This window comes from Rutilus rutilus (genome assembly GCF_951802725.1).
Source record: "Rutilus rutilus genome assembly, chromosome: 6".
In the NCBI taxonomy this organism is placed as follows: domain Eukaryota; kingdom Metazoa; phylum Chordata; class Actinopteri; order Cypriniformes; family Leuciscidae; genus Rutilus; species Rutilus rutilus.
The window spans coordinates 48,116,170-48,141,886 of record NC_140214.1 but is presented as its reverse complement, the minus strand read 5'-3'; the positions used below and the strand labels follow the sequence as shown (position 1 = coordinate 48,141,886).

The 25,717-nt window shown below is 37.8% G+C and overlaps 2 protein-coding genes and 1 long non-coding RNA gene across 3 annotated transcripts; 2 read left to right on the top strand and 1 right to left on the bottom strand.

The window, feature by feature from the left end:
• Nucleotides 1-2,382: 2,382 nt before the first annotated feature.
• Nucleotides 2,383-5,124, top strand: LOC311291901. Its single transcript, XR_014627626.1, has 3 exons — nucleotides 2,383-2,640; nucleotides 3,103-3,229; nucleotides 3,561-5,124. It is a non-coding gene; the product is annotated as an uncharacterized lncRNA (long non-coding RNA).
• Nucleotides 5,125-16,040: 10,916 nt separating this feature from the next.
• On the top strand, nucleotides 16,041-18,444 carry LOC311292362 (uncharacterized protein). The gene is made up of 3 exons (XM_084412033.1): nucleotides 16,041-16,426; nucleotides 16,821-16,956; nucleotides 17,533-18,444. The coding sequence occupies exons 1-3, from the start codon at nucleotides 16,191-16,193 to the stop codon at nucleotides 18,280-18,282; spliced, it is 1,122 nt and encodes a 373-aa protein (XP_084268159.1). The 5' UTR covers nucleotides 16,041-16,190; the 3' UTR covers nucleotides 18,283-18,444.
• An 844-nt stretch (nucleotides 18,445-19,288) lies between these two features.
• LOC311292152 (uncharacterized protein) lies at nucleotides 19,289-23,245 on the bottom strand. The gene is made up of 4 exons (XM_084411694.1): nucleotides 23,009-23,245; nucleotides 21,754-21,948; nucleotides 21,546-21,625; nucleotides 19,289-20,478 (listed from the first exon to the last, which is right to left on the bottom strand). Exons 1-4 carry the CDS (start codon nucleotides 23,156-23,158, stop codon nucleotides 19,515-19,517), a joined length of 1,389 nt encoding a protein of 462 aa, XP_084267820.1. The 5' UTR covers nucleotides 23,159-23,245; the 3' UTR covers nucleotides 19,289-19,514.
• Nucleotides 23,246-25,717: the final 2,472 nt, after the last annotated feature.

Sequence of the window (25,717 nt, the reverse complement as noted above, 5' to 3'; positions counted from 1 at the left end):
CTCATCCGTGCACTAACTCCCCAAACCCCACCCCAAATCCTTCTTGTCAGTTATTGGCTGGAACGGTTTGTTATGTTTCGTGGTGCCGGTTAGCCCAGTTTGTTTCGTTTGTCTGTGGTGTCTGCAGAGACCACATTTTTTTACAGTGTGTTCAGGGGACAGGTAGCTAGCGGACAGTGAGGAGATGTTTGCTGTATGTGACAAAAAATGTTTGGCCTAAAAAACGTGTGACATCGCTTAGAGCACCTTTAATTTATTTAAATGTAAATCACTTTGGGTATTGTTCTACTTGAACCATTCAATCCCTTTTAGTAATCCTTCATGATTTTCTTAATGATTTTTTTTCTATTGAAAAGGCCTCCCACGGCCCACCTGCAATACCTCAGCAGCCCACAGGTTGGGAACCAACTCTTTCTTGTAGGTCTCAATTAGTCAACTGGCGACAAAAACCATGGCTGAAGAAATAGACCATACCCAAGAAAGCTTAATGTCATCTGAGCCACAGTTATGCATCATATGCCAGTAAATAAAATTTAAATCAATACATTTATTCAGCAAGGATGCATTAAAATTATCAAAAGTTACAGTAAATACATTTATAATGTTGCAAAAGATTCTATTTCAAATAAATTAAACGTTCTATTCATCAATAAAAGTAAAAAATAAATCGTACACAACAGTTTTCAAGATTGATAATAAGTAATGTTTTTGAGCATCATTAGCATTAGAATGATTACAGATCTTACCGATCCAAAAACTTTTGAATGGCTGTGTGTGTGTGTGTGTGTGTGTGAGAGAGAGAAACATAATAAAACATATGTATACAACGTGGCACCTGACACCAAGCAACAGTGTCAGGTGTTTTGATCTTAGTTACATTATTGCCAATACGAAAAAAAAAAAAAAAAAAAGATTTATTTTTTTACGTTTAACATTATGATATCATTCGTGCTTGAACTGAGTGCAAATGAAACTTAAACAACGACGGCTTCTGCGCGATCATGACGCTTTTACAACTATTTAATGTTTTAAGTTTTGCGGTATTCCCGGAGCAAGTAAACTGCGCATGCTCCATGACCTTGCGAACAAACCACGCCCTCGTGTTGTCGTCAGACTCGAAACCCCAAGTATTTAGTGCCAGCCTTCAACATCCACATCATTTTTTCTTACAATACTGTGAAAAAGTCTAATGTTCACAATATCTGAACATGAATTAGCTTTTCACCAATATTAACACAACATAAATTAACATGTGGAACACACATTTTGTAATGATTTTTAAATCTTTAACCGAAATGCCCATTTCTCGTGTGGATACAGTTAATATACTTTACATTTATCACTACATCAAGTGTCAATAATTAGAATCAGACACAGATTAGTGGAACATTATTAAAGCGTAGTGCAGAATTGTATTTAGCCCTTAATGCATAATCATAATTTGATAAAAAATCTCAGTATTATATCACTGTATTTCTGGCTGTTCACATTCTCCTTTCTATAACACTTGTGTCTTTTTTTTAATGGTTTTATATTGTGGAGTTTGGTTTGGTTTGCTGAGTGCTGATGCGGTTGCATGTGCATTAACTGTAAATGATGTTTAATGCATCTTTGTTTGGTGTTTCTGGAGTTAATTCAGGCTATAAAAGAACGCTGAGCAGCTCATAAACACCATCATCTCCTGATGAGCAGCGTCTTCAGTCTTCAGTCTGATTCCCGGTAAGATCATGTCGTCTCATGTGGGAATTATTGTGTCATTGTGTTTCAGCCTTTATTCAAACGTTAGCACATGTTGTTCAGCTTGTTGACTCTCTAGTGTGCTTGATTATGTGTAGAAGAAATTAAAGAAATGAAGATGGAATTGTTTAAAGCAGGTTTGGAAGTTGCAGGGAATCATTTGAATTTTGAAAGATATTATGAACCTACAAATACACTTCCAGATGCACACACACACACACACACACACACACACACACACACACACACACACACTTACACGTAAAGGACAGAAGAATGCCCACATATGGGGAACGATGTCGACACCAGAAGCCCCCTTGACTGAGGCAATAGAAGGTTGATGTCACATGATTTAGTTCCTCTGGTAAAAACCCAAGAAACTGCACAGGAACAATGTAACCCAGTTCTGTATAAATATGACTGCTTTTTGACTGTTATTTTTTTTTTTTTTTTTATTTTGATGTCGTGTGCATCCCTGGGGAGAAATTAGCTCTCTCCTAGCTCAGTTTATTAACTGAAACTCTTTTTGCTTAAATTGCTCTGCTGTATTATCTTAACTTGAATAGCTCAGATGAGGACAAGTTATTTTTTGCATCTATTGCTTTAACTCCTTACAAGGTAAATAGCCTGTGTAATTCTCCACTCATACAGGACTGCCCTGTTGAGATTGGATAAGCTGAAGTATTATAACCTGTAACCTCTTGATGATTTGCAACAAATATTAATCATTGTGTAACCAGTATTTTTATCGTTTGTTTAAATAATTTTTTATTTCATAAAGACAAACACTGTTCAGTTTTACTTGAGCTTACAAAGACAGCTCTGTAAGTAATAGAAAGAGCATTATAGTATATCTTGCAAGACCAAGGACAACGAAGGATCCAGGAGAGATTCTGCTGGAGGGTAAGCATGAGTTTGATCAATAAGCCTAGTTGTCAATGATTGTTATTGTTGCACGAAGGTGTAGGGACACATAAGGACACTTTCCCACATTCAAGTGTAGTTAAAAAGAAAAACTTTCTTTTGATATATTACATGTTCAGATATTCATACAACAAAATATTCTGTGGGCCGTGAAGCTTTAGTGAAAATGAGCAAAGACACTTGCGGGGAAAGAGTTATAAACACAGAGTGAACTTTAAAAATGAAAGCATCAGATATAAAGCGTTCTCAGATTACTTCAGTCGTCGTAGTCGAGCCGAACCGTTTGTGAAAGTTAGACTGGTTTTTCACTCAAACCACCATTGTTAGTTAATTGTGTCTTTAAGGTAATTACAGTTGCACACGTTGGATCAAATAGTTTGTCTGTAATCTCAGGCATTTCCTACATTAGATCCACAAGCTTTAAGATGTGTGTTTTTACAGTGTGTGCAGTGAATGAAGAGCTCTTTAAACACGGCAGTGGAAACTTGTGAAACATCTGTCAGTCTGTGTGTTGCTCCACAAACTTCTGCTTTGACCTGCAGACGAAACACACAATCCTGTCAGTAACGTAAGTTCTTCAAGATTTATTCCTAGTTTAATAAACCATTGTACACTTGCAGCTGTGCTGGACTGAATATTCAGAACAACAGCATTCTTGCTTCTGTGATATTGTTCAAATGGAGGATTTCCAAACTTTAATCTTACATTTCACGTATTTCAAGCTTTCTAACATTACACACATCTCCTCTAAAGAACATGTCAAGCAAACTGAGGAAACTTTGTTTCAACAATCACACAGAAAACAAGTTATGTCATATATCTTTCCCTAATGTTTTTAATAAAGTAGTAAATAGTAAATGAATGCATGTTTTTAAACTAATGACTGGTTTGTTATTTAGTGTTGCCTGTCAAGATTTCATGAAACAATGGCAGAACAAAACGCCAGCAGCAACGGATCAAGTGGAGATTATTATATCAACGGATCAAGTGGAGTACATTATGATGATCATATGCGGGAATTGTTCATTAAACTTTATTTTGCACACCCATTAATTATCAGTATAATTGCAGCCATTGAGATTCTAATCATGATCTTAACTCTGTTTGCGTTGTGTGCTCTTATCAAATCTAATCGCTCCACTCCAGTGTTTGTTATTCATTTGATTCTTTCAGATCTCATTCAGATCATTTGTAGATTAACATGGACAATCACATGGTCATTGGATGCCTATATTGCATATTGGTATAGTTTGGTTGTGTGTGTGTATTTTATGGCATGTGTTGCTTTTGAACGATATCTTCTGGTTTCTCATCCTATCTGGTACAGATCTCATCATTCACTAAAAGTCTGCTGTGTCGTTTCTGTGATCATCTGGTTTTTTCCTCTGATCTTTGCAGTCATAAACTTTTCATTTACAGACGTTAACACTGATTGGCTGTTTAGCCCTCTGTCCCGATCGATCGGCTGTTTAATCCCCTACCCGATAATCATTCTGTGTTTTGTTGGCACTTGTCGCGGTCTTTCACGCGCAATATCACTTACTTCTCTAAAGCGCAAGAAAATTTTGGCCAGTTTGTTCCTGGTGCTTCTGACTTACACTTTTCTCATTCTCCCCTACATAATCCTGAGGTTTATATATGGTTACGTCAGTTATACACTGTTTTATATATTTTGGTATTGTTCTGAATGTCTCCTGTTTCTGAACCCACTGGCTGACTGTGTATTGTACATGTTCTTGAGGCCTGATGTTGGAGGGTTAATGAAGTCTGTTCACTGCTGTTGTAGAACTGACACACATTAGAGTTCGACACACAGCCGGGACGAACACTCTCGAGACAGTAGTGCAGCGTTTGCCTCCAGTGTTTCAATGCAAAAGCCTGCGTCTCATTCACAGACCGCCTGCAGTTCAGTTTAAACATCTGCACTCAATAAATGAAGTCAATGTCATTCTTTTCACTGCACACACCCTTCCTTTCTGTGACATTTAGGTTTATTAGAGATAACTCTTGACTCATCAAACTCAAAACTCAATTGCTCTGTTTGCGCTCCATTAAACACATACGGTAAACAGAGTTTTATTAAAGATGTATTGATGTGCCGTTGATGCTTCTGCTGGCGTTCTGTATCAGCAGGACTTTATCATATGATGGAGAGGAGGGTTGTATAAAGCACGGTTTATTCTCATTAATTCCCCCGATAGACTGACAGATCAACAACATCAAGTAGTTTAATGTCATAGTCTTGCTTGTGTTCCTAATGCATGGACATTATACTCTTTTACCAAATAACTACTATTCACACTATTATTCACAGCACTTGAATATTGTTAGTTTAACTTCTATTGTTCTCCTCATTTGTAAATCGCTTTGGATTAAAGCGTCTGCTAAATGATTCAATGTAAATGTATTAAAAAGATGGTTCACTCAAAAATTAAAATTGTCATAATGTACATCATGTCAACCAAAAGCTGGATAACTTTCTTTCTTCTGTGGAACATAAAAGACAATATTTAGAGATTTCTTTGTCCATACATTAGAAGTCAGTGGACAGTTTCGGGTGATAAATGTATTTATTCATTCTATGCTGTGTGTGTGAATTTCAGTTAATTTTACATAAAACTATAACACAAACACAAATAATTGCAAGATTTTTAACTTTCTGTTATATTAATTGGGTAACACTTTAGAATAAAGGTTCGTCATTAATAAGTAACTATGCAGGAAGTAATGCAGGACTAATGAGTAGTTCTACATTAACACTTCAGCTACTACTATTAACTAATATGGAAACGAGCTTAACTAATCAGTAAGTAATATCGAATTTAGGACTAAGATAGTTCCTTATTAGGTAATCAATAATTACCTAATGATATTGGCATCATTAAGAACTAATAGGTAATTATGACAAATTCTAAATAATTACTAATTAATTACTAATCACAACATTAACGTGGCTGAGACGTTAACAAGTGTCTTTTTTTTACTCTCAATGTGGTTATAAAATACATCACTAATTACTCAAGGGTTACCTAGTCACTATGCAGGAACTACTAGTGATGTGGACCATTATTTTGAAAAACATCTTTTTCACTTTAAAATAATGGTCCACATCACTAGTAGTTCCTGCATAGTGACTAGGTAACATTTGAGTATTTAGTGATGCATTTTATGACTACATTCAGAGTAAAAAATGATGACTGATTACGTCTCAGACACACAATTTAATATTCTTCATAATTAGTCAGTTAGTTAATAGTTATTAATGAGGCTTATCTCATTAAGTAATTATTGATTACATAATAATGAACTATCTCCTAAATTCGATATTACTTACTGATTAGTTAACCTTGTTCCCATATTAGTTAATAGTAGTAGCTGAAGTGTTAATGTAGAACTACTCATTAGTCCTGCATTACTTCCTGCATAGTTACTTATTAATGACGGACCATTATTCTAAAGTGTTACCATTAATTGTTCTATTGGCACCTTGCCTCCCTCTCTCTCTCTCTCTCTCTCTCTCTCTCTCTCTCTCTCTCTCTCTCTCTTTCTCTCTCTCTTCTAGCTCCTAATCTGAATGACACACTTTGCCAGCTTTCTTATGTGTGTGTCTCTGTTGTTGCATTCCTGCCTATATAAGGCAGAGTGTGTCTTCTAGCCATTACCAAGGGATTGGTCAGATATAAACAGCCAGTCAATGTGTGTGTGTGTGTGTGTGTGTGTGTGTGTGTGTGTGTGTGTGTGTGTGTGTGTGTCGTGCTGGCAGAATAAATCGGAGTGCGCATGGGCTAATTTCGAGCTACAGGCAAAACAAGTGAAAAAATGTAATTTAAATTTTTTACATTTTTGAATTTAGTTGAACTTGAGGTTTTCACAAAAATGTGTTCATTAAGCCCTCGTCTAGCGATCCCAATGCTCCAAATTGTAATTAAACATCTAAAGGTATCTTTATTTGTACGTTTTCTGAGAGGAGTAGTACCTTTCCTTTTCCTTGAAAAATGTGTTTTTTCTCTGCTCGCTTCTCGACGACTGGCGCTTCCTCTCAGCACAAGTTTGGTATCGTTTTAAAGCGCAGCATTCCAACTTTGTGAATATGCATAGCAAATTCTCGATGGCATGAGTCTGAACCAATGAATGCGATTTTTAAAATCTCATGCTGATGTAAGCAAAACAATCTATCGCCCACTGACTGACTGACAGATCCGAATACAGAATTACAGACAGTATTTTAAAATATCTGTCTTGGTGAAAATCACAGCGCTTGCGTCCGCGTAGAATTGACACGTTGTTAAATTTTTGGAGAGGTGCACATCAGGGTACAGGTCGACGCAGAAGTATAAATTGAGCTTTAGAGCTGATTGTCTGAACTAGTGTTGTCACGGTACCAAAATTTCAGTATTCGGTACCAATACCAATGAAAATCCACGGTTCTTGGTACCAATTTTGGTACCAAAGCTTAATTTTGATTCAATTTACATATATTAAAGTGTATATCATGTTTTATTTGACTTTTATTTAAACCAAAACTGTGTTAATATTTAATTTTAAAAGGGCTTTTTAAACCTGTTAAGAGTTATCCAGCCAAGAATAAGCCTAGAACTGTTTTTCTGACGGACTGATATTAATGACATAAATCGGGATGCACCGATACTGATACCAGTATTTGTGTGTCGGTCTGATACTGTGCTCGTAAAACTACCCCGATACAACCGCACCCGATACCACTTTAGGGGCCGTTTACATATCGCATTTTTTGCGCGTTCAAAACCTTTACTTCAAATGTAGGCTATGCCGCGGCGAGATGAAAACGTCTCAACTTCTCATCTCAACAGGTCATGTGACAAAAATCAACCGATCAGCTTCGGCCTTTCCGTAACAACATCGAAAGCTTGGCCGAACAGCTGATCATAGCTGTACAGGGCGGCTTTTTATTTCTCATCTCCATAAATATATCTAGTAGTAAAGCTAATGCAAGGGCTAGAAATAAATTAATTCTTTGCTGATACTTCCTCGTCATCATGGAGATCGCAGTTCGCACCGCTTTCTCCTTCTTTCCAAATGCGCTTGCTCTCCCGTGGCGTCTGTCGTTGCTGTGCAACCATGAACATATGTGCGTCTGGAAAAACGAGCGCGCTGCACCGCTTCTATTATGATGCTGCGTGCCTACATTTGTAATAACGAATTTGTACACGCAAAAAATGAGCTATGTGAACGGCCCCTTATAGCAACGTGACATTAGACTAATCCAAAATATTTCCATATGTGGCTCTTTCCTCCTTTCTTGTCAACGAGTGGATTCAGAGTCACCGCATTAGTAGTGCCGCCGGTCGCCATGTCTCTGTGTTTTTATGAAGAGGACGCAACTGTGCACCTTTTGGACAGCGCATCAAGAACCGGATTAATCCGATACTTCGGTACCACCGGTACTTAAGAAAGGCTGGTAACGTAACGGTTTAATTTTTTTAGTACTGACTTGGTACCGAAGTACCAGGTCTTTTGACAACACTAGTCTGAACCCATATAGAACCACGGCAATTAATTGGCTGATGGCGCGGGCGCCTCCTCAGGGACGCTACATCACTCACTCTTATACAGTGAACGTATACTGTGGTTTTCCCTGTTTCATCCGACGCCTCTGGGGATAGATGCCTTCGCTCATCTGTGGCCGGATTTGAGACGGTATGCATTCCCTCCAGTCAAGCTAATCCCTGCAGTCCTATGCAGAGTAAGGGAGTGTGGAATCCGCCTCCTTCTGGTAGCCCCATTCTGACCATCCCAGACGTGGTTCTCGGAGCTGAGCTCCCTAGTGGAGGGGTCCCCTTGGCAGATTCCTATGAGGAGAGATCTGCTGTCTCAGCTCCAGGGCAGGATTTGGCGTCCTCGACCCGAGATATGGAGGCTGTGGGTGTGGCCGATAAAAGGGAATAGCGACAGTGGCGTCTGGTCTTCCCGCTAATGTTCGGGAGATCATTGATAACGCTTGTGTGCCTTCTACTAGGCGGCTATATTTTTCTAAGTGGAAGGTCTTTGAGTCTTGGTGTTCGGCTCATGCAATGGACCCAGTCAGCTGCCCGGTCGGTTCAGTGTTGGAATTCCTGCAGGATAAGTTTGTGTCTGGAGCAGCTGCTACTACCTTGAGAGTTTAAGTCGCGGCTGTCGCCGTAGATAGACACCGTCTGGTCTCCTCGTTTATGCATGGAGTTAGATGCTTGAGGCCTGCACGTCCTATTAGTGTCCCCACCTGGGATTAATCAGTTGTTTTGGAGGGGCTATTAGAGCCTCCCTTTGAACCATTGGAGTCAGCTCCGGACTGGATTCTGACTGTGTGAACGCAAACACGTCCCGGGATTGATGCCGGGATGGGGACCTAGTAACATTACATCTGTGTCCTCATAAACCAAATGGCTTAAAAAACATACTAAATTGTGTTTTTTGAAATTCAAAAAAGGCCAAAAGTTGTCTGTGATTGGTAGGTTTAGGGGTAGGGTTAGTGTAGGGGGATAGATTATACAGTTTGTACATTAGTAAAACCATTACACCTATGGAGAGTGACCGTACACCACATAACCAAGTGAGTGTGTGTGAGTGTGTGTGTGTGTGTGTGTGTGTGTGTGTGTGTGTGTGTGTGTGTGTGTGTGTGTGTGTGTGTGTGTGTGTGTGTGTAGGCATCTTTGTAAAGTGAAGGTCTTTGTAAATGTGCAAGGGCTCGGTACACAGCTGGAAGAATTACCAGAGCTAAAGTTAAAAACTCTTTCACCTGATCCCATACAGAGCCAAAAGCACTCTTTTTACCAGCCTTGCAGTATTATATAGCACAACTTTGTACTAATAAAGTCCTGCAGAAGAGGCTGATGAAAACATTTGCTTAAGGCGCATACCGAAGAAACTAAGTCAACTTCTCCTTTAAGACAAACTGCATATCAGAACTTCCCCTTTAAGAGATGGGCCAGAACTTTAACTGATTGAGTGTTGAGATAGTGATTGCACACACATCTGATTATTTACAGAGATATTGAAAACTCACCCACCCCGCACACGGCTACATGTACACACTCATACACAAACATATGCACACACAACCTTACAATGAAGAAGAGAACCCTACGATTTCCTCCACAGGACTTTATAATCAAGGATTAACAAGAACTTTAGTGAACAGTGTTTAAATATCATCTAAAAACATGCCCACAAACACACAGTCACTTACAGACATAAGTTGTACACATTCATGCACAAACATGACCATCCTAGACACACACAATACTTAAAACAGATATTCACATAAGCTAGTGAAAGAGACATCATGAATAATTTCAGAAAAGATGTTTATTTTTATATTTGATGCTTTGATAGAAGCAGATGAGAACATCTATAAGTGTGTGTGTGTGTGTGTGTGTGTGTGTGTGTGTGTGTGTGTGTGTGTGTGTGTGTGTGTGTGTGTGTGTGTGTGTGTGTGTGTGAGAGAGTGTGATATGAGTGCATGTGTGAGTCATCATGACTGGTGTGGTTAGAACACTTTGCTGATCTATATCTGCATCTAGTCACACTGAAAAGCTGCAGTGAAGATTTGATCCAAACTAGGACCAAAACCAGCAGAGCACAGTGTAAGAATTGAGAAAGTAGGAGATGCTGGACAGTCTGGTTGAAGAGCGACCAGACCCTGAGAGGACAAAAGGACCTCTCTGGAAATCAACATCTTAACTAGCCCTCGTGCACTAGAGACTAAAGTCTCACCTCTGAGTCATCTTAATCTACATCTCTTTCCTCCATTTTCATTTCTTGAGTCAGGTGAAATAACGAGAGAATACATATTCAAGTGTATTGCATTTAATAAAAAAATACTTTGCCTCAAGAAAAGGACAGTAACACGTAAAGACCTTCCGCGCTGGTCGGATGCCGGTTTTGGGCCGATCGAGCGCGAGCTTACAACAGCACAAGTCAAATACCTTGATACCGAGCATCTGAATAAAAATGGACCTTGAAATAACTCCTTTCTCTCTTTTTCTAATGCCTTGTTCTGCTATTTTGGCTACTGCAGAAAACTGCATGACAAGCAGAAAAAAACAAAAAAGAGGTGTCTTTTCGAAGGAAGCATCTTTTTCTTTAGAGTTGTGAAGGTGTAACTGAAGTTCCTCTCTCTCGTTCTTCCTCAAACACACTCTGTGAATCAGGCCTGACATGTTGCTGCTGTCAGCCGCAGTGTGAAGGGTGGAGGCTGCTGAGCGGCCATGACTGTGAGTCAGAGATCACTGAATACAATCCTTAACTTTGAAATATGTATGATAAAATGTATACTTTTAAAAAAGAAAGATTAAACTTTAAATATTGTTAAAATTGTAATTGTTGTTTATTTACATGAAAGGTAAATCCTGTAAAACACGTAAAATGTAAAACACGTCTAAATCCTGGGATTGCGAAGAACAGAAAGTGGGAGGTGTTTCAGACTGTCAATCATTCGCGAACAATGTGGGACTCTAGGGCTAAACCAAAGGGTCTTCTAGGTGGACATCTAAATGTTAGAAGCATACTGTCTAAAAGTGAGCAAATGCAGCATCTTTTATCGGATTCAAACCTGGACTTTTTATGCTTATCTGAAACCTGGTGCTCCATCGGCAGCTCTGAATATTCCTGGTTATAGCATCTACAGTAAAGACAGGGAGGGATCAAAAAGGGAGGGAGGAGTGATGATTTATATAAAAAGCACATTACAGTGTCACAAAATCAAATGGTCAAACAATTTATTAGAATGTTTAGGGGTCTCAATATCACCCTTTCACCACAAATGTCATTTGTCAATTCCTAAAAATAATTATCAAAACTTTGTAGCTGCAGCCAACCAAATTCAATGGGATGACATTTTATCTTTAGTTGATTGCGAAAAAGACAGCCAAATATTTCTAAAAACACTTGAGAGAACTATTAAAGAATTCTCACAAAAAATCAAGTACAAACAACACAAAAACACTGTACCCTGGATAAATCCAGACATCATAAAAATCATGAAAGAATGAGACCAAGCCCTAAAACTAGCAAATAAAACTAAATCAAGTCATGACAGAGGACGTTTCGCCATGTTGAGAAATAAAGTTTTAAGATTATTAAGAAAAGCAAAGGCAGATTTCTTTCTCACTATAATTAAAAAATCTAATGGAAATACTAAAACAATATGGAATTTGCTAAGAAAAATGATGGGTGATCGCCCCAAAGAACAAAACACTCCAGTAATTAAAATAAATGAAAAACCGACAAACAATCTTACGTGAAGACTAAAAATTTACTGTTTAATGTTATGTATTTGTATTATTTTTCTTTATTCATAATTTCATAATGTATTTTGTCAAGCCAGAGTTATGCATGTGTTCAGTGCATGAGGAGACTATAGATAGCATGAACCATGTAAAGATCATGTCACATGAGACAGGTGGTTGAGCTATATTTTGTAGAGCAGTGGTTCCCAAACTTTTAACAGGCATGTACCCCCTGAGACATTATAGATCTTCCGGAGTACCCCCAACACCACCAATTGTTAACAACAAGTTTTTTATTTTTATTATTATATTTATTTTTATCAATTTTGTCGAGAATAGTGAATAGAATCATAAACATATGATACAAATCTCATCAAAAGTCAACATATGATATAGGGCTGTGACGGTGGCAGTTTTTTACCACCGCGGTAGTAATGGACCCAAATACCAGCGGTGTTGCAGTGGTCGGGGGACGTTGTTTTGAAATAAAACAAAAAAAAAACAAAGAAACAACACACTAAAGCCTGTAAAGCATTGAAATAAATATCAGTAAATACTGGTAACTTACATAATATAATAAAGTTGAATCTATTTAAAAAAAAAAAAAAAAAAAAAAAAAAAACTTTACTTAAATTTCCCACACAAAGACGCGTGATACAGCCTACCGCTCTGCTCTTTGAGAGGGATGTGGGACACGAGCAGGAAAGAGACCATCGATCTATTTTCTGATATCTTCATGTTTTCTACTTGTAAAAGGTATGAAGAGCGAATTCTAGAGCAAGGCATTTAGGCTATGTTTGCGCGCTGCCAGAGAAAGCCAAACTAAAATCACCCGCGCGTGTGAAACGCGCTTTACAAATGAACTTGACGCGCCTTACCAATTATCATATGTCTAATAACAAGCACAAACATGTGTTAAAAAGAATTTGACGTACAAGTAAAAATGTAGGCTATCTGTCCTACAGCGTTTTTCTACTTTAACACAGTAAAGAATACGAAAATAATTGACCTAAAAGCGAACAAAGGAAGAAACGTTTATAATCCCATTTGGAAATGGGTGAGACGCGAGTGAAGATATGGGAAAAGAAACGAGAGATTCCATGCAGGGATGAGTCACGATTTTTGAATATTCGATTAGTTGATTTAATTATAGAATATCTAATGTTCTAATGTCTGTTGTGCGATCATTCTCTAAAATAAAATCTCCATGTTCTGGTGCTGATGCGGTGGTGACGCGTTCATGTAACGCTGCCAATAACGCACATATAGCTGTCACAAAGAGGCGGCAAAAGTAATGATTATGAATGTGTCAAATATAGGAATGAGACATTTGAATATTTTATTAATAAAGTGTTTATTTTTTTGTGTCAGTGTCGGGCTGCAAAGATGAAGTTGACGATGCTGACTCGTTATCTTCGCAGTGAACGCGCCTATAGAGAGAAATGCACACTTCATACGGATATGCATATGCTAGTCGGTTTATTTTCGTTTCGAATTGTTTTGTTTAAAAGTAGAGAATTCAAGCTTTCTATAAGGAATAACTACTGGAATATTTTTAAATTCACTAATAATCGGGTGACCAGATCGCAAACCAGAATTCAAAGCCGAAAAAGCTTAAGTTTATGGGCTCACGCACAACTCTCTCATTCGTCATGAATTCAAACTTTTCCATGGCTGCGATATAACATTTAATTGCTAACCTATTATTTATTTTGTAAACAAAGCTTTGTGTGTCATAATATTAATGTAAAACAGCATTCATATTTTTGGCAAACCACCGCCGGTAGCTACTACTCAGCTACCGCGGTGGCGCTTTACAATCGCGGTGGTGCGGTTGTCAAGATTACCGGCACAGCCATATTTCGCGTACCCCCTGAAATCAGTCCACGTACCCCTGGGGGTACGCGTACCCCAGTTTGACAACCGTGGTTGTAGAGGGTGTGTACAATAAACATGTTTTCAACTGATGCAGATGTAAACTTAATATGGAAGTGAATTGTGCCATGTGTTCGTATGACATATACGTTCCATTTTTAAAGTATAAGCAACATAGTTTGTTACCTTAAAAGGAAGCTGCTCTGTAATGTATATAAGCTCTATCTTAAGGCATAACCTCAGAGAAACAAGGGTATAACCTTAGAGAAACAAAGGCATATGGCATGAGAAACAGGGGTATAGGCTTAGAGAAACAGAGGCATGAGAAACTTAGGGGCAGAGAAACATAAAGCCAGAGAAACCATTTACATCTAGCATGATGGGATGAGAAGATTAATAATGGGAAACAGAGAAATCTGGAATGAAGACCTCTCATGTAGCCTTATTCTTATATTCTTGTTTCTCTCTGTCTGACACATGATGCATAATAAATTGAATCTCTTGGCAAAGGTAACTGGTGTAGCTTCCGCGATTCAACCATAAAGGGGAAACCATGATTTTTAAATCTACATTCCGGTTATAACAGAAGCATTTAATCACTATTTTATTGATTCTGTGGCTAACATAGCGAACTGTTTTACACCAGAGAACATATACACTCCGTTTTAAACTCAAGTTTTTAGTTTAATTAACATCACAGAATCAGAGGTATCACAGACCATTAAATCACTCAGACCATCAAAATGTAAAGATATTTTTGACATGGATACGGTAATGCTCAAGGTACTAAGTACATCAATCATATCCCCCATCACCAAAATAATCAACATGTCTATTTCACAAAATATTTTCCCAAGCATGTGGAAACCAGCTGTTGTTGCTCCAATTTTCAAAAGTGGAGATCCTCATTCCGTCAAACTACAGACCCATCAGTATATTGCCTGCAGTATCTAAGATTGCAGAGAAACTAATAGCAAAACAAATTATTAACCATCTAAATTCCACACCCTTTGCCCTCCACCCTATGCAGTTTGGCTTCAGAGCCAATTACTCCACCGAGACTGCAACTTGCTTCTTTACTGAATACATCAGAGCTCTGTTGGACCGAGGTGGGGTTGTTGGTGCGGTGTTCCTGGATCTCCGGAAGGCTTTTCCCATATGGAAAGGGTTTGCTAAAAACTCCTGTGATTCTTATATGTTCCAACAGAATATTGTAAGGGACATATATGCTGCAAAAACCACATATATAAATTGCATAATATTAATGTATTTTTAATCATATATGTCATATATGTCCTACATACAACTAAAGCCATATAGATTTTCATGATGTAAAAACATAGGAAAATAATGCTAATTTAATATGAATGTCCAGCATGGACGTGTATAAAACACAGTGCAGTTTACCAGTCAGTATAAGGCTGTACTTCACTCATGCTTGTTCTTATCTTGTCCTAAGTCGAGCCCTATGCCTGTAGTCAATCATACTGTATAATCAGCCTTAGATGAAACACAACATTTAAACTACACAAGCACACATTTTAATTACAAAATTATTTATTAGAGTATATTCTAAAAGATACATTTGCATATTTCACATATCAATAGTTTTCATTTTAAATCCTGCATCACCAGATTTCATTTTCATTTGTGACAATTTCTCTAAACTTTATCACAGAACAACTATACAACAGTTCTATTCTTAACCTACAAACATAAAACTTTCCTAAATGTCGAAGTGATTCTTATGCGTATCACTCTAAAAAATAATTCAGTGGCTTAGTAAATATCACAGTAATAATTAACTTTATTAACTTAATAAAATCTCCGAATATCATTTACTTGATAGTTTGAGTTGAACATACCGAAATAATTGACCCTGTGCACGAGAAAAATGCTAACTTCCGGTTTGAGGGCGGAAGGTGGGTACTTCGTTTCCGGTTGCCGCCTTGTTTACATCAGTGGACCGGCGTTAACCGGCGTTAAGTTAGTTTAACCGTTCGCAATGGACCTAAAACATAAAAAAAACGATTCACTTTTCAAAGGGCAGTCGGTGGTAATAACCACCATTGCTGCGTGCCACTATGTACCGCCGGGGGGAGATTCAACACAACCTTGAGCTTCCATAGTTTCCCAAAGGAACTTAATTTACGCGCCCAGTGGCTTGTTAAAATCAGAAGGGAAGGTTTCACCCCCACCACCAACTCCAGAGTGTGCAGTCGCCACTTCGAGAAAGAAGAGATAGTAATATCTTCTTCGGGAAAGCGGTGTCTTCGACCAAAGGCAGTTCCATCGTTGTTCGGTTGGAATAATTACACTAAAAAAACCCAGCGACCCGGAGTTTGGGAGCGCCGCCCTCGAGCAATCCAGGCTTTGGACCGCGCTCCAGAGGATGACTCCGCCGTGGACATGGTGACTGAGGTGGATGAAAACACTGTCTCTGGTTGTGCTGAGTTGGCTACGACACCCCTGATGAAAGACCACGATTACACAGCCAGCTCTTTTATCGTGGTCGACCGGATGAAATTTGAGAACATGTCGAGGCAGATCGAGGAGCTCACAAGGCAGCTCGAGTCACATCATTTGGAGAGATTTGGGTTGCAGCGGTTTGCCACATCACCTGATGACTTTCGGTACTATACCAGGTAAGAAATCAGAGATTTCACACCATCACATTTGGTGTATTTTATTTACTTTGTTCTGTAAATAATACATTATGAATATATACATACATGTCTTTGCTGACGAGGCAATAAAAAACTTATCAGCAGCCGGTGATGTAATTAGCTTTAAAGTTTCACGATAGCTGTATAATAGTTTGGCTAGTATGGATTTTTGCGGTTCCATACAATGCGTGTGTGGTGTGTGTCTGATGTGTGTGGATTGTGACTTTGTGTGTTTCAGTAAAGAAGAATAAAATATAATTAACAGATCTAGAGAAAACAACGCTAGATTCCATGTTCACAACATGAGAATGTTTTGATGTAATCTGAATGCCATCAATAGAAAAACTATATGATATGTGCTTTTTGTATGCAGATTTCCATCATATGAGCATTTCATGGCCTTTTGGAATCTAATCCAAGAGGCAACGAGCAGAATGGTGAGAGTCACCAGTGGTCAGAAGAACCTTTCCACCAGTACATCCACTGAGAGCCCTTTGAACAGATCAACAGTAAGTTCTACAATAAACATATGAAGACTTCAGATGCAAAAGCCTCTAAGTGCCACCTGAAATTTTCTTCAAAAATGAGCATTTTTATCAAGCTTGTATATTTAAGTAATTTCATTTTATTACAATTAATAGGTAATTTGAATTGCCATTAAAGTGAAATAACTGAACATAAACATACAAGCTTGACAAAAAATGATCATTCTAGAAGAAAATTTCAGATGGCACTTAGAGGCTTTTGCATCTGAAGTCTTCATATATACTACCAGCTTGGTCCATGTGAATTACACATTTTGCACTGTTAGCTGTTTTGTTTTTTGCTTGCTCTGGCACTCTTGTTGTCTGTGCAAGCGACTACCTGCTTTTGTTGCTCTGCTCCTTTGGCTGCTCAGCTCCACGCTGGCCTGCTATAGGCAGCTTACTCTTTTACCACCAGTTAAATCATTGATGAAAGTTTCCAATTTTTAGATTACATACACCCCCACATGCACTGCATATTTTAATCACCTTAGTTTGTGTATTTTATCTTTCTTGTATAGTGTTTCTATCTATTAATAATACGGTAACTATTTTCCCCAGAAATTGCTGCCAGTTGACGAGCTGTTCCTCTTCCTTAACTATCTATCAACCGGCTGTACACAAAGGGAACTTGCTCACAAGTTCAACATCCACAGAGCTACAGTGAGTCGAATAGTTGTGACGTGGTCCAACTTTCTATATACTTTACTTGGATCTCTCTCGATATGGATGACAAGCGGATCAGTGAGAGCAAACTGCCCCACAGATTTCCATGGGACTTATGAAAACACCCAGGTCATCCTCGACTGCACAGAAATGAGGTGCCAAACCCCTACCTCCCTTCTGCTCCAAAGTGAGGTATTTTCAACATACAAGTCGCACTGTACATTCAAAGCGCTTATTGGCATGTCCCCCCATGGAGCATTGACATTTGTGTCGGCACTTTTTGAAGGCTCCATCAGTGACAAGGAGATTTTTCGTCACTCCGGCATCACCTCCCTCCTAACACCCGACATGGAAGTTATGGTAGACAAGGGGTTTCTGATAGATGAGCTAGTTTCCGGGAAAGTGCATCGCCCAGCTTTTATGTCCAAACAGGATCAAATGCCCGAGGTGGACGTCCTTAAAACCCAGTCCATTGCACGTCTGAGAGTCCACGTCGAGAGGCTCATTAGGAGGGTCAAAGAGAACAAACTTTTTGACACGGTCATCCCTCTCTCCATTTGTGGGAATATAAACCAGCTTTTTACTGTTGCATGTCTCCTCACTAATTATCAGTACGGACCCCTGGTCAAGAAATGGATGGTCTGATTTTCTGGTGGCCGGATTTCCTAATCCATTCTATAATGAACTTTGACACCACACTCTCCTGGCTAAATAAAGGCCAATAACACATCACACAATACTCATAAAGTTTTGGAAATGATTTGCTGTTACTCTGCAAATAAAACTGCTTTACTTTTAGTGCTGTCTACAGCTTTGTTCTGTGTGCTTCCTGTTGACTGTGATATCTTTTTTTAGAAGACCCATTTATTTAAACTGGCTTTTTGATTTTTTTTTAGCACTTTCATATTTTATCTTAAGGTGTTTTATATTTTAATAATTTAGTTATTATATGGTTTTGATGTGTTTTTTATATATATATATATACATACATATATATATATATATATATATACATATATATATATATACATATATATATATATATATATATATACATATATATATATACATATATATATATACATATATATATATACATATATATATATACATATATATATATATATATATATACATATATATACATATACATATATATACATATACATATATATACATATATATATATATATATACATATATATATATATACATATATATATATACATATATATATACATACATATATATACATACATATATACATATATATATATACATACATATATATACATACATATATATACATACATATATATACATACATATATATACATACATACATATATATATACATATATATATATATACATACATATATATATATATATATACATATACATACATATATATATATATATATACATATATACATATACATATATATATATATATATATTTATATATATATACATATATATATATATATGTGATTCTTGCTCTGTATTGTTTGTTTTTGTGGGTTTCACAGTTGTAAAGCACTTTGGTCAACCTGAGCGTTGTTGTAAAGTGCTATATAAATAAATTTTGATTTGATTTTGTAAAAATGCAAAGACCATTTGTCTGTTCTTCAGAAAGCAAAAACACATAATAGATTTCAAGTGAACTATATTTGACAAACTTCAATTTCATAAATGGTTAACATGAAAGTGTCACTGCCCTTCAATAACAATGCATACAAAGGCACAAATGAACATTTATAATAATAGAATATATAACGTATACATATAAGATAACATATAACATAAGATAATAACAGATTTAAAGGAGTCTTCTGTAAAAATGTGCCCAAAACTCAGGAATGACAAGCAACCAATTTACGCCACTGCCAGGTATTTGTCCATGTACACGTGGAAGTAGAACTTATCTATCCCACGCTTAATTTGTTCCATCACACTCTCATCCCTCTGTATTCTTTGTATGAAAACATCATCTTGAGCGGAGACGACATAATCGCACCAACTCATACCGGTGACAAGTAGTTGGCCCTGAACTTGCCAATAATAGGCATGGGTTGGTTTGAGCTGCAATGACCCATTGATGACCTTGAGATACGGTGCGTCTACATAATTTGGAATGTTTGGACATTTTATTTCCAGAAGGCCAAACTGAGGCTGCTCCAAGGGGTCAAAAACAACCCCATCTGGTGAGGCACCAATCCATGGTGCATCCGGTTGTACCACAAACCCACATTTGTAGTGGTTCACACGTTTTATCTGGCAATATTCCCAGATCGCATCTGCCTCCAACTCCAAACCCCTCTTCATAGGCCCTGTCTGATGAGTACCTCTTAGAATGCGTTCAGCAAGTCCCTCTTCAGAGGCCTTGCCCACATGGCAGATCTCTCTAAAACGAGATGCAGTCACCCGTGGTTTCCGTACATTGTACCAATCGGCACACAAACTCTGCTCTCGCGTAGCACATTCAATCTTCTGGGCCAATTCCAGGGTAACCTCGAGACTTTTCATGTGCAGCTGTTGCTTCCTGGAACAGACAAACATGCACTCTGATGGTTCAAGTCTGTAGCCTTGCAGTGGCAATGATGGAGGAGGTGGAGCATCATGGAGAGTCTTTGCTTTCTCTTTGGCAGGTTGCTGATAAGAAAGGGGACTTCCATGTTGCACCTTGCCGAACAGTGAGTCCACAAGTGGGATATCCTCAGTTATTCCCATGCTGCAGATCATAGGGCGGTCAGCATCAGCTAAATCTTTGTACACCTCGGACACCCGAAGAACTGAGAGGTCAGGAAGTTCCCCATGAAGGCCTTTGTACAGTTTACTCCTGTATGTTAGAAAACACACACACACACACACACACACACACGCTAAAAATCTGCAACAGAGTAATACATTTTGCTTGAGGGGAAGAGCATTCTGGAAATAGAATACAATAACCAGTACAGTGACAGGTCATCAGAATTAATAATACAATTGAATTTCATGATTTAAAGGGATACTCCACCGCCTTTTCATATTAAACTATGTTATTCCCTTAACTAAGACGAGTTGATACATACCTCTCTCGTCTCAGTGCGTGCACTCAATCGCTCTGGCGCGCGGCGAAACTTTGTTCACTCAGTTCATTCAATATGGGCCAAGCAGAGAAGCTACCAAACACCTCCACGTTTTCCCTATTTAAATACAGTTACTCGCGTAGTGTAACTCGACCTAGGACGGTGACACAAAACAAAACGTTGCGCTTTTCTAAGCGTGTAAAATGGATAACTATATTGTATGGCGGAATACCATAGCAAGTGCTTATGAGCACTTCGACTTTGCGCAGTAATATCTTCACTCGTGAAAAATCCTCTCACCGGCCCCCGCTCCCTCAAGTGAAAATATTACTCCGCCAAGACGAAGTGCTTACAAGCACTTGCTATGGTATTCCGCCATACAATATAGTTATCCATTTTACACGCTTAGAAAAGCGCAACGTTTTGTTTTGTGTCACCGTCCTAGGTCGAGTTACACTACGCGAGTAACTGTATTTAAATAGGGAAAACGTGGAGGTGTTTGGTAGCTTCTCTGCTTGGCCCATATTGAATGAACTGAGTGAACAAAGTTTCGCCGCGCGCCAGAGCGATTGAGTGCACGCACTGAGACGAGAGAGGTATGTATCAACTCGTCTTAGTTAAGTGAATAACATAGTTTAATATGAAAAGACGGTGGAGTATCCCTTTAAGGTGTGCCTGCTTTGGCCAACTTGAAAGACACCTGCAGAAGGATTTAGATGTAAAACACATAGAACCTACCTTGTAACAATAATAATTTCAGTTTCCCCCCACTGGTTTAAAATGCTATTGTCCAATGGAATGTTGTTTTCTAAAATCCCATAAATGGAGCACTTACCGCACTCCCTCTGCGGTCTTTCTTGTTTTTGGTTTGGCTGAGATCACAGCCATCTTGTCAACAGGGCCCGGCTTTATCCCCTATGTCAATATAGTGAAAAATAAATAGAGAATGTAGGCAAGTAGGATTGTTTTTAATCCACTGTAAAGCAGGTACAATGTATTTACGAAAAGTGCTTTATAAATAAAGTTTGATTGATTGAACTCACCATAACTCTAGGCTTATGCCACTGTTGTTCACCTTCAGTGCAGCCTAATATTGGGGGAACAACTTGGAGTTTCAATTGCGAATAGTGTGCAGATTGAAACAGAAGAGCTACACAATGGTTGCATAAAGCTTTCCCAGCCTTGCAGGTGCAGCAGAAGTGCAGAAGTTGCACAGGCTGCAAATCTTTTAGGACAACCTATTAAGTAAAACATATGAATGTATTTAATGTAATCAATGCATATCCCTTGACAGTATTACTCATTTCTTAAAAAAAAAAAGCCTGTCTGAACACCCCCTTGACATGATGCAGCCTGACATGATCCTAGAAAAATAACAATACCCTACGTCCATCACTACCCTACAGCCTAACAATACCCTACCCAACATTAGGCCTACTAGGATTTGTACACTGAACACAATTTCACACTGCTGCTGACTGTAACCATACTCTGAGCTTGTGAGGTTTCTCAGCTTTCCTCATGGACCTGAAGCACTCTGCCCTGACAACCACCTCTCCTGAGCCCTGATCTTTCTCAGACACTGCAGAAAAATAACAATATTAGCAAGTTAGTAATAGAATAACATGCAAGTTAGTTGGTAAGTATAATAATTAGCAACTGTAATAGGAACATATTGTTGTCAAGCTATCTAAAGCTTAGGCTATCTAAATCCATTTATCTAAAACTATGTTCGTTTGTTCATAGTCAAGTCAATCAACACAGTTTTCACACATATTTGGGTGGAGCCAGGCGCTGCTGCATTGTGAAAAGTAAACAATGTTTTCACATCTGCTTTTTGTCACCGCACCCAAGCAGTCGCTTTACAGAGTGGAGCGTTGCGTATCCATGACAACTAGACGGAAGATTTTAGGCTACTAATTATTTATTTATTATTATTATATTATACCCTTTAACCAGGAGAAGCCCTTGGGGTTAGAACATATTTTGCAAGGGAGACCTGTCTAGAAATATGTGTGAAAACCTTACAGTCTATGGTGAAAACAGCCTAACTTGATAACGAACGAACAACGTCGGATACCTTTACTCCCTGTATGACATGTGTAGGAGTGGTTGTCAACAACATAGCCTCCGAACATCATAAACAAAACAACGGCTAACACAAACTGTTCGGGAAAATGCACTATCTAACGCATGATTTTTATATATGACTTTTATAATGTATAGAGAGATAACATAACAGTTACCAGATAGCATAGCTTGAGCACGTAACTTAGCATGGATGTTTTTGTGACTTACCTTCAAAATTATGCAAATACTGAGAGATGTAATATTTAAACCCCTTCTCTCTCTTGCTCTGGGGAGCTGGGGAAAAATCACTAACCAGTCGATGAACATCATCGACTGTAATATTTGGCAAATGTCCAAGACATCTGGAGAAATATACATCCTCTGCGTCGTCCATCAGGCTACCGGAAACTAGACACCCCCTATCGGTTTCGCAGCCGGAAGTAGCATATGCTAACGTGCACATAGTCAATTGACTAAAACTCCAACAATTAATTTTGTCTGAAATTTACAGTTTGAAATTTTTCACTAAAATAATTTAGTATTTGACTAAGCAATTATTTATTTAAAATACGCTTAGAGCTAAGAAATGATGGAAATTTCACAAATATATTAGCTCTAATATATTTGTGAAATTTCCATCACATTATTTGGGAATGGATAATTAAACTGATCTGTTTCAAGAACCACAAATAGCCTATTACTTAAAATCAATATTATTAATATTTAACACGCATAAAATTAAATCAATTAAAACAATGCACCCCTCCCCCACCCTCTGACGGCACTCAGCGGTTGAGTGAGCGCGCGCTGTTTGAGCTCTCTCCACCAGTCTTCAGACAGTTCTCCTCTTCTCTTCTTAGCGTCGTTGAACTGGTGCATTTCCTCTGTGAAATTCAGGTGTGTGTATGTTTTTATTTATCTGTATAAGCATTAATGTGCTTTAAATCATTTTATTTAATGCGAAAGAACATACAGAGACGCAATGTTACTCACGAGACAAACGAGTGTCGACTCGCGCATGCCTTTTCCCGTGATTGTAACGCCTTGCATAAAAAACACACGACTATATTCCTAAAGATAATGAATATAACTAATTTGGATGATAAAATGTCCTCAGAACTGTGCACTGTTTGTTTATTGGCAGGTTATGGTGTCAGTCGCGTCGCAGCATATTTCGGCTGTGAGTGACACAGGACGGCGGTGTAAAGTTAGAGGCTCCCCCGCAGAGGCGAGTCCGTCTCGGGGATGGGAACCAGCGCTGATCCGGTGGATACTGGATAACAAACCGGTTGATTACACTTGAATTACTTGAATTTAATTTAATTTAAATGAATAATTTATTTTTACTTCGAAAATGTTTGTTACATGAGTTTAAATGTAGGCAATATTGTATACGTGTTAAAAATAGTATAAAATATGCTGTATTGCTGTAGGCTACTCATCGACAATAAAGGCCAATGTCATGTAGTTATACCGGTGGTTGTATGGAATATTTTTACAAAGGTTTAGAGGAAATAAAAAAGTTAATATTACTGGCATATAAACACAGTTAATAGTACTCATAAATATTTGTTTCTAAATGTTGCCTTTGGCTTGCTCAGTTGGGGATATTTTGGGGATATTTAATTTTATTCTATCAATCAATAAATTCCACTAGAAACAAACCTTGTTGTATTATTTTATTTTAATTTAATACTGTGAAGCTGCTTTGATACAATCTGTATTGTGAAAAGCGCTATACAAATATACAAAAAAAATGTCCCCCCCCCAATTATTTTTACTCAATTTTATTTGTTAATGTACCAAATGCAGTTACTCGGATCTATTTAATTTGTTTTACTTATATTTACTCAGTTAATACAATGTATGTAATGGATTTCACTGCTTAATCTAGGCTAATCAGTATTCTAAGTGTAAAAATGTTTCACCAAAAAAATGAGTAAATCCTATTAAAAGTTTTTAGAGGGCATCACCACCAGAGTTCATGTCACATAAAAAAATGTTTTCAACATTTTAATCACTGTTCTAGAAACATGTTTGACTCAACTTTGTTCATTTGCAATAATATGTTATGATTTGTTTTGTTCACAAACAACAGGCCCAGACAGTTCACAATTAATGTAAATACACAGTGTTACAAGGTCATTGCTTTTCAACTGCTCTTTCAAATCCTTTAGGAAAATTAACAGTCTTCATAAAGGTCAGTGATACTCTGACAGCTAGTAATCCTCGAATCAGCTTCTGCACCGTACAATTTAAAAGTTTTGCCAACTGTATATAAGTGAATCAGATGTTGGTCATCAAAACATGAAATCTGTATGAAACACATAAACAAATGACACAAAATGTGTATAAATTTTATATGACTTTAATTTGACTAGCATATGATTCAATATAAGAACTTTAAATGATTTATATATGAATTTTATATGAGTTTTATATATTTCTACTAATACCATAATCATTTGCATACTTTTGTCATGTAAAACTCATATATAACGCAAAAATCCCCTACAAGTTGTATGTGTGCTATTTAGTATGAAAGTGGCCATAACCGGTCTGATTTTGTATAAGACATGTATTGGCCTTACATGAAACACAGAAGGTAATTCTGGTCGATTTATGTAAGGAAGATATATGGTTGCTGTATATGAACCATGCAGGTTTTTTTCATATGAATTGCCACTGTTCTTTATACAATTTTGCTGGCAAAACTATGCAGTTATAACTTTTCCTCGGATTCGCTTAAATGGATTGAGTCTTACCTCACTGACCGTCTCCAACATGTCAGTCCAGTCTTTTAAATCAGTCGCTCTTAGTCTGTCCACCGGTCTCCCTCAAGGATCTATTTTAGGGCCTCTATAACCAACACAAGGATGTAATTAGCTAGAACTATGCAGTCAGCGTTAACTTTGGTGAATACCAATAATCTCTATT

Excerpts from the sequence above, each read along its gene's own strand:
- LOC311292362 (XM_084412033.1), top strand. The coding sequence starts at position 16,191 with ATGGTGACTGAGGTGGATGAAAACACTGTCTCTGGTTGTGCTGAGTTG. Across the intron at positions 16,427-16,820 it reads GACTTTCGGTACTATACCAG|ATTTCCATCATATGAGCATT; the intron begins GTAAGAAATCAG and ends TTTTGTATGCAG. Across the intron at positions 16,957-17,532 it reads GCCCTTTGAACAGATCAACA|AAATTGCTGCCAGTTGACGA; the intron begins GTAAGTTCTACA and ends TATTTTCCCCAG.
- LOC311292152 (XM_084411694.1), bottom strand. The coding sequence starts at position 23,158 with ATGTATATTTCTCCAGATGTCTTGGACATTTGCCAAATATTACAGTCG. Across the intron at positions 21,626-21,753 it reads GGCATAAGCCTAGAGTTATG|GGGATAAAGCCGGGCCCTGT; the intron begins GTGAGTTCAATC and ends ATATTGACATAG. Across the intron at positions 20,479-21,545 it reads AAGACCGCAGAGGGAGTGCG|GAGTAAACTGTACAAAGGCC; the intron begins GTAAGTGCTCCA and ends TCTAACATACAG.